General features: G+C 42.0%; 1 protein-coding gene across 2 annotated transcripts in view; it reads right to left on the bottom strand.

Annotated features, from left to right (window-relative positions):
• Window positions 1–9,941: 9,941 nt before the first annotated feature.
• LOC125884886 (activin receptor type-2A) overlaps window positions 9,942–14,350 on the bottom strand; it is a 67,709-nt gene continuing 63,300 nt past the window's right edge. For both annotated transcript variants that reach the window (XM_049570153.1, XM_049570154.1), the window contains 5 exons: window positions 13,404–13,549; window positions 13,193–13,307; window positions 12,528–12,666; window positions 12,305–12,435; window positions 9,942–10,847 (listed from right to left, as the gene is read on the bottom strand). In XM_049570153.1, coding sequence (XP_049426110.1) covers window positions 10,653–10,847; window positions 12,305–12,435; window positions 12,528–12,666; window positions 13,193–13,307; window positions 13,404–13,549 — 726 coding nt within the window. In that variant the 3' untranslated portion in view covers window positions 9,942–10,652. The remainder of the gene's footprint in view (window positions 10,848–12,304; window positions 12,436–12,527; window positions 12,667–13,192; window positions 13,308–13,403; window positions 13,550–14,350) is intronic.

Genomic DNA, 14,350 nt, shown 5'->3' with positions numbered 1-14,350 from the left:
CGTCTGTCAAAAATTTCTTCTTGAATTTCACCTTGAAAAACACTGAGAAGTTTGGAAACAGGTGACATGCTGGTGAGCTGCTGAATGCTGCCATCTAGTGGTGCTTACTGCAGCCAACATCATCCTGGACAGGAAGTAGAAACACCCTCATTAGATGAAATAATGCACTTTTAATTTCAGCTATAAAAACTTGTAATTGAGCATTTGTGAGATTGTGACACCTGATAATAATTTTCCACTGCAGTGGAAGCTGATGAAGAAGCAGGTTAAGTCTTCTCCTGCCTTATAAACCATTTACAAATGTGAAGTTCAAACAAACAAGCTTTTAAGAGACTCATAATGCATAAACAGAGGTCATTGTTTTGCAAGTCCCAAGTCCTAAATTTTGAGTTTCAAGCAGCCCAAGTGTCAGAAGAAAATGTGCATTGTACATTTCTGCAAACCTCAAATGACATTTCATGTGTATCATATAGTAAAGCAGCTGCCTGTTTGAGCCAGTAGGAGGTGCTGTTGTCTATTTCACAGCAAATGTGGCAGTTCACACTGTTTGTCCCTGGCAGGACACTGTAGTTTTGAGAGCTGCTCTGTATAGGACGCCTGAAACCATTTCCCTCAGTGGAAACAAAGCTTTTATTTACTTTTATGTCAGAGATAAGAAACGATAAATTGTGAAGACAAAGCCTCCCTAGCTGCTAGGCTAATTTATTCAATGTAAACTGCCATAGGCTTGTGCTAATAACGTTAGCATGTTATATTTGTTTGGAAAATGTGTTCAGTATCAGACAGTTGTTTTGTCAGTGAACCTTGTGAGCTGTAATGGAGCCAAATTATGTACCGTTACCTTTGTTACATGTTGCTGTTGTCCCTGGTTTTATATGAGAAGAGGAAAAGATCGCTAGCTGCTAGGCTAATTTATACAATGTAAAATGCCATAGACTTGTGCTAACAACATTAGCATGTATTTGTGGGGGAAATGTGTGATTCAAAACACACATTAAACACACATTAAACATGGCTTAATAGAGACAGTTTCAAACACAAGTACACAAATCAGCTTCACTATAACTCGCAGCTAACTTTTTATCTGGACACATTTTCCCCATAAGTCCAACATGCTAACGTTATTAGCACAAGTCTATGGCATTTTACATTGTATAAATTAGCCTAGCAGCTAGCGACCTTTTCCCTTTCTCATATAAAACCAGGGACAACAGCAACATTTAACAAAGGTAACGGCACATAATTTGGCTCCATTACAACTCACAAGGTTCACCGACAAAACAACTGTCTTACACTAAACACGTTTTCCAAACATATACAACATGCAAATGTTATTAGCACAAGCCTATGGCATTTTACATTGTATAAATTAGCCTACCGGCTAGTGCAGCACAGCACAGCACTTTGGAGCCGAGTTAACACGCTACACTCACACATTATACACAAATATAATTGAATCAGTCTTAACACTTCCCTGATAGCAAGTTGTGTCCTCCATTTTCTTTAGTTGAGTTTATTTTACCGCCTCCTGCCTGAAGTGTAACTATTGGCCTGTGTTGCGTTCAGGTGTTGTCACGTAAATAACATATTCCAGCACTTCAATAGGCAAATGGTCAAATGAGTTGGGACATAAATGTTAATTATAAAATGTCTTTTTTTTAATTGATATTTGTATAACTTGTCACAGGTACTGAAAAACAGAAAACATTTTTAATTTTTATTGACATCTATCAATCTGTAATACTTCATATGTTTGTGTTTTGCTGTTTTAAATGAGTTTAAGCTCCAGGTTCACATTTTCATTTACAAATAAAGAATATTTTGTAGGAAATTTTGTCATCCTGACTAATCCTATCTGCGGAAAGGTTACGAAGAACACTCAGAGCAGTGCGGATTTTAGTATGGAATAAGCTACCCATAGTAATAAAGTGGCCAGTGAGTGTATTTACTTCCAAGGAAATGATGAGCCCATCATATAAAAGGCTTCTAACTTTTGCCTGTAGATGTAAGATCAACTCGATTGAAAGACAAGTGTGATTCTGTCAATGGAAAGAAAGAAAAACAAACATCCACAATCTAAAAACACATTTATTTACATCACGTGGATCACTTCAGCTGATAAAAACCAGGGCCGAGAGTCACAGCGCTGATCAGGGATCAGTTTAGTCTCCTCTGTGATGATGTATCCAGGGTTTCTGAAGGGTTTCTCTGCTATAATACTTTCCTCTAATTCACTGAGAGATCAGAGGTCGGCGTGAAAACCCCTGCAGCTGGTAAAAACTCACTCTAGCGGGATGCTTCCAGTTTCAAATTCCAGTCTTCCGTTTCCTGTCCTACTTTCACATCTTTTAGTCAGTAACACAAAATGTACAGTCACATGTATCAGGAGTAAAGAAACAACATTTTTATTTTACACAACCCACTGAAGCTTCGTGACCAAATTAAAAATGATCAGTTTCTTCCAGCCTTAAAAAAAACAAAAAACAGAAACCATGTGAGCATCATCGCCGTCAGAGGCCGCGTTGGCAGACCCTGGATCAGCGCTGCGACTCGAGAGCCTTGAGAAATGTGGGGTCAAAAACGCTTGTAGTGTTTTTGGATTTTCTGTAGAAATTTCAGGGCCTGGCCACCAGACGGGACAGTCTTGGCGGCGAGGTCATTGGAGTTCAATGTTTCCTCTAAAATTCTTACCAACAGTGGGAAAAGGAGGAGATTGAGATGCTGGAATGAAATACCTGTAGTGGGTGATTGCATTTTCACATGTGGAGTATTGCAACTGATCTTCAAGAGCTTTAGGGAGTCTTCAAATTTCAACTGTGAGGGGACCCGAGCGGGCGCCCTGTGGGACGCCCTAGTAGTTTTGTTCTGTCAAGGAACCCTTAAGTGCTTTCTTGGATGCCTTACAAAGTACTCCAATGAGCCTCTAGCTTTTAGCTTACACAAAGCTCAACTTAAAGTCATTTTCCGCATCGTGAAGGAGGAGTTTTTACGCAGCCGGGTCGAGCCTGGCTGCAGAGTCAAAACACAAGAAAAGTATAAATGAATGTAGAGGAAACACTGAAGTTCAACACGCACTTATAAAGATTCAGCTCAGAGTATATAGTTGATACAGGTATTTATGTTCTCATGTCTGTACAGATCCTAGACTGCTTAAAATAGTGGGGGCAACAAGACACAAATGTTTCACTGGTAGTTTATATGCACAGCAATGTGAGGTGCTGGGCTAGAGGAAGTCGAGATAGAAAAACGTAAAGCCTGCACGCTGAGGAAACCCATTCATGCGCCTTTAAAACAACAATGTCAGGACCATGTTTAGATTGAGCTGAGTCCGAATAGTTTTACTAAGTGGGGAAGCAACGAGGTTTGATTGGATTGACAAAATGGTTGCCGAGATTGTCTCCAATCACCTAAGGCAAGCGTTTTAGACGAAGACAAACGGAGCATGGACTCACTTTGAAGTTCAAATCCTACCTGGGACCTTTACAATTAAAGGAATAGTTTGGATCTTTTGAAGTGGGGTTGTACGAGGTATTTATCCATCGTCAGTGTATTACATACCGCAAAAACGTGTGTCGCACACCCCTAGTTTGGAGAAACAGCAGTTTCAGACACAGAAGCTAAGCAATGTACTGAAAGCTGTTGCATCACCAGACTCCACTGACAAAAACAGTGATTTAACATGGGACATGATGTAACAGCTTTGGCTCCCCTGTGGAAATCGCTGTCTGACAGAACGGTTAAGAGGTGAAAATATCGCATACACTTAATCTGATATTGATTTTTTTAGGTGTGTAAAATACATTTTGCTGCTGCTTTGAGTGGCCGTCATGTAGCACCCGTCCACGGCGTAATTCACCATCGTTCCCACGCTCTGGATCTAGAGTCAACTTGGAGGGTAGGGTGTTCTACCTTAACTCCAGACCCTACGTTCGGAGGATATACAACGGACCAGATGTCTTAGTTAGTCGGACCCAAGAGCACTGGCGTGCAAGTGGGTGTGTCAAGCTTGTGGTAACGGTCCCAACTGTCCTTGGGTCTAGAAGGGAAGACCCAAGGACAGTCATTCCTGATGACGTTGCTTCAGCAAGACCCACTACCTGCATCAGGGTAGTATCCTCACGGTGCCTGGGGTATTCACCTGAGGGGTGGGCCGAATGTTAGGAACTCTACAGGATGCAGTTAAGTGCGTTTGTTGAGTCTTGTGCAAAGGCCGTGTTGGCTTTTGGCGCGGAGAAGCACAAGATAAGATGGCGTGAGTAACTATGACTCTCTAAAAATAGCGTACACTTAAACTGATACTGATTTTTAGGTGGCTGAAATATGTCTGGCTGCTGCCCTCCCCGTCCACTTAAGTACATTGCTAAGCTTCCGTGTCGGTACTGCCTGCTTCTACAAACTGGGGCGTGCCGACTGACATCTACTGTAGGTAATACACTGATGATGAATAAGTATCTCACACAACCTCACTTAAAAAAATCCAAACTATACCACAACAAAATAAAGCACAAAATTTGCCTGTACTGTTCTGTCTCTCTGGTTGGACCATACGATTAACCTGCTAGTTGATTGCCCTTAGAGCAGGTACTGGTTCACTTCTTCAGCAGGCTGAACCGAAAGGCGCATGAATGGATCTCAGAGTGCATTGGTTTTACTAGTTTCTACGGCGACAGGGCACAATCACACGAAACCAGCCAAACCCAGAGCCCTCTAAAGTTACACAGGGCCGGGCTCAATCCACCAAAGTACACACAATACTGGAATCCAGGAGTCTGAAGAACATTCATTCTCGGTCGTTTTTGTCCATAGACTGAATAGAAAGAAGCACGTTACAGTTTATATCTTTTCTTTTTGAATTAATGAAAGTATTTCCTGAATTACAACTGAACACCCACCCCCCAACCCCCCCTAACAACAACAACAACAACAACAACCATAAATCGTGCCAACTCTTACAACTTTATTCCGAGTTGCACCTGAGCTCCGATCCCCAAAACCTCAGGCCTGTAAATTAAAAAATAAATACAACATATCAATATGCAAGGTCACGGATTTTAAAAAAAAAAAAAAAAAAAAAAAAAATTAAAATGCTACAAGTTATTTGTGTGTGTGTGTATATTGAAAGTCACTCCTGCAGCTGATCCTACAGAGGTGTAGGGTAATTTGCGGCACTGGTTGCATATAACTTGCTAGAACTTAGAAAAGCATAGTACTGAATCCCTGAATGGTATTTGTCGGTTTGGGTCGGTTTCTCAGGCGCACGTTTAAACTCAAGCTGTTTAACACTGAAGATGTTCCACCGTCTACCTACAGTACTGGGATGTGACCGCCAACCAAACGCTGACACTGTTTTTTTTTTGCTGTGGCTGACAAGTTCGTTGACTCTATCAACCAATTTGGCAACCAACATTTGGAGGCTGTTTTTAAGATCTACTTGGCTGCAGAAATACTGGTGAGTTTTACAGTTTTGGACACAAACTCGGGGACACAAGTGGTAATACTGGTGTTTTAACTTTGCGTTATCGCTGGTTATCAAATTGTCTTCCAGATCGAGGCGCACTCCACTGCCTTTTTTGTTGAAGCCTGCCCCGATCAGACAGAGACTGATTTGGACTAACTTTGGAGCGCAAGATCAGGGTTCGACTCCCGGTCAGGGCGGGGCAACACATATCCAGTGTGGACCCTTAGGCGAGGTTCTTAATGCCACTAGCCTACCTCAGAATGACTGAAAACGCAAATGGAAGAGTCATATTGGCCTTGGATGTCGCCCAGGTCAACAAGGTCCGTGTCAGGTGTTGAGGAACCGGGGTTTTTAATCGTCTGCTGCCATGGTTCAGGCTTGGAAACTGCAGATTCACATAGGGTCAGATCTGATCTTTTGGGACGAATCAAAGCTTCGTCATGGGATCCTCAGACAGAGGAGAAATCATTGGAAGTCCAACCAGCAAGTCCAGGAGCTTCCTGGATCATGGCTGGTTTGAGGCTTATTTTAGGATGAGTCGGGACAGTCTGGCTATTGGCTGTGAATCGTCGGGCCTAATTACAGTTGGTACAACGTTAGAAAGTAGTCGAGGCTACAGTTTGTTCAGGTATATCTTGGATTTTGCCTAGCAGGGCGCAATGAACATGAGTTGATAGCTTAGCACAAACCATGTACTTTACCACCTCTTAATTCATCTGATCGGTCAATGGTAAAAAACGGCAGTGACGTCCGGCGCTTTTCCGTTCTGAGTAAAATTCTTTTTTCAACTCGAGGCGTCCTCCAAAAGTAGTGCAGAAGCAGGACGCAAAACGCTGCCAAAACATGCTCTGTCTGATCAGGGCCTAACAGAAAATCTTCACAAAAGAAAAAGCATCATGGTAAAAATTATGACACTTCTTTTTAGCCTTATTTCACATCTTGTCAGTCTCGAACTTAACAGGAGATACGGGCGTTTAGTCCAAGAAATAATCCCCCCCAAACCAGAACTTTTTGAAGGAATTTTTATATTTTAAAATTAAAAAAAGAACCTTGTGATGATTTTGGTTTATTTGCCACACTTTCTACCCCGAAGAGATCCCTGCGAGTGAGGTAGTGCTTATTGAAGGGCTGCTGGAGTTTGCAGTACTGATCGTCCCTGACTGTTTACGCTTCACGAGGACCTTCGACGATGGCTGTTCTGAATCGGAAACAAAAAACAGCAGCAGCAAAAGGAAGCGATATTGATGCAAATATTGAACTCGTGCTACAAATAAGATGGCTTTGACTTCCTTCAGGTTTGCTGTGTTGTTGCAGTAGTCTCGTCTCGTCTTTCAGAGGTCGAGCAGGAAGCAAACAAGGAACTTTTGTTTGAGCTCTTACAGTTCCTGTGATATTTGGTGGTAAACTGCCTTTTGTTCGTCACGTCAGCTGTTAGTTTTCGGCTAGTTTGGCCCTGTAAAGTCTGAAAAATACTGTTGTTACAAAACTGGAACTAATACAGCATGTATGGCAGAGTAGTTGGGGTACATATAAGCGCTCAACAAATATTTAGCTCAATTATAGACATGATGTTTGCTGTGCAGAATGAGGATTTGCTTTGACTCCCCTGTCCAGAATAATCACGAATCAATTTCATGTTCCTTTGCTCTTATTTCATCATGTTCTACAGTACAACGTTAGCTTAAAATGCTAACCCTGTTAAGAAGAACTCATAATTATGAATCACCCTGAATGTGAAATGGTTCAGTAGAAAGAAGCTTTCTTCGTGTTTTACTTATTTCCAAACGCAGCGCTTCATTTTAAAACGCTTGATTTTAAACTGCCTCCTGTGAAACCGTCCCAAAACTTGAGGAGAGACTGCAGGTCTGCCGGCACCAGTGTTCAATGTCCCTCAGAAGAAATAAAGACTCAAAAATGTCGCTGTTGCCTTCGCAACAACGACAGATACATCCGTTTTGCCTGACATCTACAAGAGTAACTAATGTGGATACGTAAAAATGGCACCAGGATGAAAGAGAAGAAAGAGAGAGGCTTCGTCTCGACTCGTCTGACTGCAGTTAGCCACGCTGACACTAATTTCAGCTCTGCGTGGGGAAGATAAAACTGCACCTGAGCGGCAGATTATCTTTTTTATTTTACTGATTTTGTGAAAACTGTTGAATCTGAAGAGCAAGTTGCATCTAACTCTGAAGGAGGACATCGAGCTAGGTGTCCAGAGAGCACGGATGCGCATCTTGATTTAGACGTCAGTCTCCGTTCAATCTCCTACACGTGAACGTGATTTTTATTTTATTTAATATACTATTTAAAATAGGTAAAATCTTAGTTCATTGTGGAGCTGCGTGTAGTCTATTGCTTCGCTCAGAGCCTCCTTTTCTCGCTGTCACTCTGTTTATCATAAGACGGCTGCTGTAGGGCTAACTGTTAGCTTCACATGGTTAACGGGTTGAACGACAGAGTCGAGCAGTGTCGCTGTCAGTTTGTTGGGACTGTTAAAAAACTCAGTGTTGGATGTTAGCCACTGCTGTTAAATTAGCTCGTGCTAACCTGGTAGACGTTAAACTGACGATGAGAGCAGCTCTGGAGACGGTCCGTCAGTGCTGCGTCTCACCTGCGTAACAGCAGCAACAGAAAGTTTGCTGGTTTTTCTCTTATGTTTACTTTGAATTCATGGTTTAATCAGCTCATTGAAGCCTGATCGTTCAATAAATAAGTTTAAATTCCTGTTCTTGCGTTAATATTTTATTTCAGAGTACTCTTTAATAATTTGAGTACTTGAATATCGTAGTTACTTTAAGAGATTAGACTGGAGTTTAAAGCCGCAACTAATGATTATTTTCATTATCAATTCATCTGTCATGATTTTGTTGATGAACAGGTAAATCGTTTTGTCACAAGCCCAAAGTGACGTTTTCAAGTGGTGTTTTATCCGACAAACAGTCAAAAAAAACCAAAGCCATTAATTTTATTGTCATATCACAAAGGAAAGCGTTAAATTCTTGCATTTAAGAAGCACAAAACCAGAAAACATTTGGTTTTATTGCTAAAAAAATTACTAAAAAATGTATTCCGTTATTAAAGAAGCCGCCAATTAATTTACTTCTCAATTGACGAATCAATCGATCACATGAGGAAAATAAGTCGTGTGGAGTAATGTTGGGCCGACATTTTAGTTTATAAAAGTGGAAACACGAGTTGGGTTTCCATCCACTACAGTTATGCTAATACTGGGAGTTGGTTCTTTAAGACGAATGATGCTACGTCATCATTTGTTATCTATTAGCTGAATCTGTTTCCATTGTATTTAGCTGCATTTACCTGTTATCGTTACAATACACCAACTTTTCCACCTTCCCAAGCAACTGTGATCCAATTCTTGGTTTCTCTGCTCACGTTTTTGTATGTGCAAATTGAAAATGTGCATAAAAACAGGTGCGTGGAAACACCTGCTGCAGCTAACCTGCTCTCAGTCATAGAATTAAATAAACACCTGTAAAGAGACGGGCAAGGTTCAATTAAAAGCTGATTACAGACTCTGTTTTCGAGCACGAGAGCGCGGCTAAACCATCACAAGTCGAGACGAGGCGAGGAAGAGAGAAAGAGGAAGCGTGAGAATCAGCGAGAGAGGAGGTACTCCAGTCTGAGACAGGTGAGGATGAGGAAGAGGAGGATGTGAGGAGGTGGTGAGTAGCAAAGATTCCTGAGGTGTATCAAAAGAGAGCAGAAACTCTTGATAGTAATCCCAAAAAAAAAGAGATGTGTGCAATCAAATCAAAAGCAAGCTGGCTCAGCTAAATACAGGTATAAATCCGAATCAGGGCTGGGTACCACCGGGAAAAAACTGCACTTCAAATCTCCTAAAATAAACATGTCAGGTGATCTACTTGTTAATCTGCTTTTTCACAAAAGAGTTTGACGACCTCGCAGCGTGTGTGAATTGAGTTAGTCGGTACCCAGCGCTAATCCGGAGAGATATAAATACAAATATTCTGTATATCCAGATCTCACGGCCAAAATGAGGCTTGTCAGCGATAGGTATTATTACTCCGTTGACAGTTGACACGGCAAACCAAAAACGGAAACTTAAAAGACAACTTCATCATGGGGGGGGAGGGGGACGCTTTTTTTTTTCCTTCCCATTATCAGAAGAGAAATAAACAACAACAAGGATTATTATTCAGTCGTGAAATCATAAAGACTGAGAAAGGGGAGGAAAAAGGGAGAAACACTTGGTGTGTGTATGGCCATGTGTATCGAGGCTTTGCTGACTACATTACCCATGAGCGTCACGGCTGACAGCAGGTTGTTTGGGTGTCATGGAGAGCCGAAGTTGTGAGCTATGACTGGGATACAGGGAGAGGGACTAATTTAAACTGTGTCCATCTGAACTGAGGTATACCTGGTTGAAGGAGGTTTATGGTTTTTTTTAAATCGTCGTAATGCTTGAAAATGGACCCCCCCCCCCCCTCCCCCCTTCCCCCTCACCCCTTTAAAATAAGCTTGATTACCAAGTTGTCTGGGTCCATAATACACTATGTACAGCAGCATTACACTATAAACATTCAGAAGCCGTTGCTTATTGGCAGAACGATAGTCGTTTCTTCAGAAAAAACGCACACAAGAAAACAGCAAATGTAGAGAGCCAGGTGCTCGTCTTTTTTCTTTTTTTTCTGTTTTGTTTTTTACACTAAAATGCACTGTGAGATTTCTCCGCCGGGTCTTCTCTCTCCGTAGAAAAACCGAGCACAACAGGTCGCCCTCCTATGTGTGTGTGTGTGTGTGTGTGTGTGTGTGTGTATGTATATAAAAACAATACATGATAAAAGTGTTGAGAGTGTCGTCGTCGTCCCAGCATGTCAGCACTGTCACTGTCGTTAATCCTGAATCGTTTTGCTCGGGATGAGAGAGTTGTTTTTAAAATGTTAAAATCCTCAGGCACACATATCAAAATGAGGTGGATATCGACTGATGTGGTGAGGTGGGCGCAGGGGGTTTCCTGAACGCGAGTAGCGGCCCGCACTTAAAAGAAAAAAACAAAAAGGAGATAAAAACGGAAAGAAGGAACAACAACAAAAAAAAAAAAAAAAAAAAAAAAAAAACCACAACGCCAACCAACCAGGGTCAGCTGCTCATCCCCCTCGTGTTGATCCGTGTTTCTGCTGGCTCATCCGGCGGCGGGCGGTCGGCCGGCCGATCATAAGCTGGACTCCTTGGGCGGGAGGTCCACGTTGGTCACCATGGTGACGACGGTGACGATCTCCTCGGGGCCGATGACGGGGGCTTGGCGCTGCATTTGACCGATGCGCTCCTCGACGCAGCCGGCAGACAGGCGAGCCTCGGCCTCGTGGTCCCAGCAGTCCTCGATGGTTTCGCAGAGCATGGCCAGACCCTGAGGGAGAGAGCAGAGGGTCAATGTCACCGCCTGGCAGAGCGACACAAGGTCCTATTTTGTTGGTTTGGGCTTTAAAGATACAGTATTTTCTAGGGATGAAAAATGACCCTCCATGATTTATTCTCTTCAACATCTTCCTCCGTGACACTGCCTTAAAAAGATATCAAATACAAATCTGTTTGCACCACCTGATCTTAACTGTTACTGGATTTTACATTGGTTGCACCACCCAACCTCGTCTTAAATACACTCTGTCTCGGTCTCAGCAGCGCAGGCGTTGCTCAGACATTCGTTCGCGAGGTCTTCACAGGGAGCCGAATTAGAGGCCGTACACATGCCGTGTCTTTAAACGCCTGGAAAACGCAAAATGGGCGCTACCTTTTTCTTTAAGCCAGCTTTCAGGAGAGCGGCAGCAGGTTGCTTCTGAGGTTGCTAAGTAGCCTTAACAAGCACCGCATCATAGCCTATTTACCTGAAATCCTGAGTGCAGAGCTGACCTTCCACTAAGCGCTATTTGTAAGTGTGTATCAGGCGCAGCCGTCGCTCTGACGTTTGAGCGCACTTGTCATGCATCTACATTAAAAACAATGAATTTGAGGGTGCAAAAACACAGCATGCGTACAGCCTCTTATCCACAAAGTTCTCTACCTCTCCGAAAGAAATGGACCACGTGATTTAAACCAGTAAAAACACTGAATACAGCAGTTTTATGTTGAAACTGTTGGGCTGGTTTTGGAACGGCTGTTAGCCCAGTTCCCAATAATGTGTGCTCGTTCTTTCCTCCGATAACTCAAGATCCAGATGTTCAGGAGCCGAATGATCCAGAGAGGTTTCTTCCTCTTAAAAACGAATGGACCGGGTGATTGAAGCCAGTAAGAACGCTGAATTCAACACTTGCACTTTAAAAATCGCCGCTTCTCTAATGCTGTTCAGCAATGCAGTGGCTGTAGCCAAGCTGTCGCTAACGTTAGCTCAGCTTGTTTCTCTCATAACTTCAGATCCAGATGTCCAAAGACTAAAATCCATCACACGGCTAAAACATATACTTTAAAAGGAGCAACAAAGATGTGGCTCCAAACTGGACAAAAAGTCCATTTATGACACGCTATGGCAACAAAACAACACCGATTGTGTCCTCAGTTCAACTTACAGATTTCTCTGGGTTTGAATATTGTTGGAAGCACTGGCGATAATGTAGGTACGCAATTCGACACATCATAAAACGTTGGTCTGGTCGATTTAAGACATTTTAATACAGACGAGTTATGAATTATATCTTTAAATCTAGGTGCTGCAACTGGTGAAACTGTCAGGTCGGACTTGGAACACCATGTCGACTCAGTTGTTGGTGCAACCTGATTATATGACTCAGAATTAAACAGATTATTTCAGTGAATCAAACCAGTGACCGTCCAGCTCGACAGCAACTACTAACGAGTCCTCTCGTTGCTCACCGGATGTTTCTGCCAGCAGTCTCGCAGAACGGGCCGCAGCTTCTTATGAACCACGACCTCCTGCATGTCCTCCAGAGACGGATGCTGACCCACCTCCTCCTCAAACGGGAGCATGTACTCGTCCACTGGGCCTGTTGTGCACAACCACGTGTCCAAAAATTACAAGTAATCTGGAGTTACATACAGTGTGCGTTAATGAGGACGAATTGTTTTTCTGTCTTACCATCAGCGGCAGTGCATCGCGCCGCCAGCTCCCAGAGGACGAGGCCGAACGCGTACATGTCGATACGCAGGAAGGAGTCGCGCTGGAAGTTGATGGCTCCCTCCAGGACCTCAGGAGCCATGTAGCGCCGCGTCCCCACCTACAAAGGGAGCAGTGTAAACGGTCAAAGGTCAGCAGCGGGACATGAGCAGAAAATCAAGCACAGGCAGCGAGGGGGAGGAAACTCATGACACAGCTCACAGATGGGCTGACACGGCGAAAAGGGATGCGTGTCATCGAGGGGTGTGTTGCTGCTTAGTCGGCAGATACATCAAGCTGTGTGTCATGTAAGATGATCCCTGTGTGACACGGAGCTGGTGATCTGGGAGGTTAAAAGTGTTTGAACCACATTATCCTGATGTTTCTCTCCTACACATCGTCACCTACAGATGTTTGCAGCTACTCAGACATATTTTACACACCTTTGAGGCCAGTGTGAGAACAGAACAAGTCCAGATTGCTGATTTGTGGCCCACACTGCCACCCTAAGGCGCTGTCAGGTACTTCCACAAGTCAATATTTATAATGGTGACTCAGTAATATTCCCTACAGCACACAGGAGCGTGTGGATGCCAGTTAAACCAACCTACAAAGGCAGGAAACATAACTTTATCTGTAAACCGTACCTGTCCATGTGTGTCCCCCGCAGATTTCCCCGCCTCAAACTTCAGGGCAAGGCCGAAGTCAGCTATGCAGGCCGTCAGATTATTCTTCAGCAGCACGTTCTTACTCTTAATGTCCCTGAGAGACAGAAACAAACAAGGGAAACACCTTCAGTCTAACACGTGTGACGGTACAACGCCTGGAGGTGTCACAATGATCCCAAGCTATCGCAACCTGTGAGCGATGGAGGGCTTGTGTCCGTCCTTGTGTCCCGGGATGTCTTCATGGAGATACGCAAGGCCGCGGGCTGCCGTCTGACTGATGTGGCAGAGCTCGTTCCACGACACCACGTTGGCCTTCAGGTAGTCTGTCATCGAGCCCTGGGGAATGATGGGAAAAGATGTGTGAATAAGTTTCTCTTTTTTTATTCCTTCATGTTTTTTTTTAATAGTTTTCTTTCTTGAAATTTTTAGGGCACACATGAATCATTCGTTCAGCGTCAAAGTTTTAAAGCCTATTTCTAAAAAGCCTTCTTAAAGCCTATGACTCAGTGCATGGAGCGATTGAAAGAGAACTAAAGTGACTATAAAAATTAAATAAAAAAGACGTAATAAAATAAATAGATGAATAATAGTAACACCAGCTATACTAATAATGACAATAATTAATAAAGAAAAAGATATATATAAAAATAAATACAAATCTAATAAGTAATAAAATAAATAAACAAAAGTAATAATAATAAATATAGAAAAATATATATAAAAATAGTAAAATGAAAATTAAATAATCAATAAAGAGAATTAAATAGAAAGATGTAGCAGTGATACAAAGAATCGAAGTAATAAAATAAATAGAATAAATAATAGTAAGAATAAATATAGAAGAAGATAAATAAAATATAATAATAAATAAAGAGAAAAAATAGGAAGATGGTAGCAGTAATACAAAAAATCTAAGCAATAAGATAAATAAATAAAAGTAATAACAATAATAAATATAGACAAAGATATATATAAATAAAATAAAATAAAATAATAAATAAAGAGAATAATATAGAGAGATGGTAATAGTGATGCAAAAAAATCTAAGCAATAAAATAAATAAATAAAAGTAATAATAATAATAAGAAATATAGACAAAGATATATATATATATATATATATATAAACAGTAAATAA

This window comes from Epinephelus fuscoguttatus, linkage group LG24 (assembly GCF_011397635.1).
Source record: "Epinephelus fuscoguttatus linkage group LG24, E.fuscoguttatus.final_Chr_v1".
Classification (NCBI taxonomy): domain Eukaryota; kingdom Metazoa; phylum Chordata; class Actinopteri; order Perciformes; family Serranidae; genus Epinephelus; species Epinephelus fuscoguttatus.
This window is presented reverse-complemented; position numbering and strand designations above follow the sequence as displayed.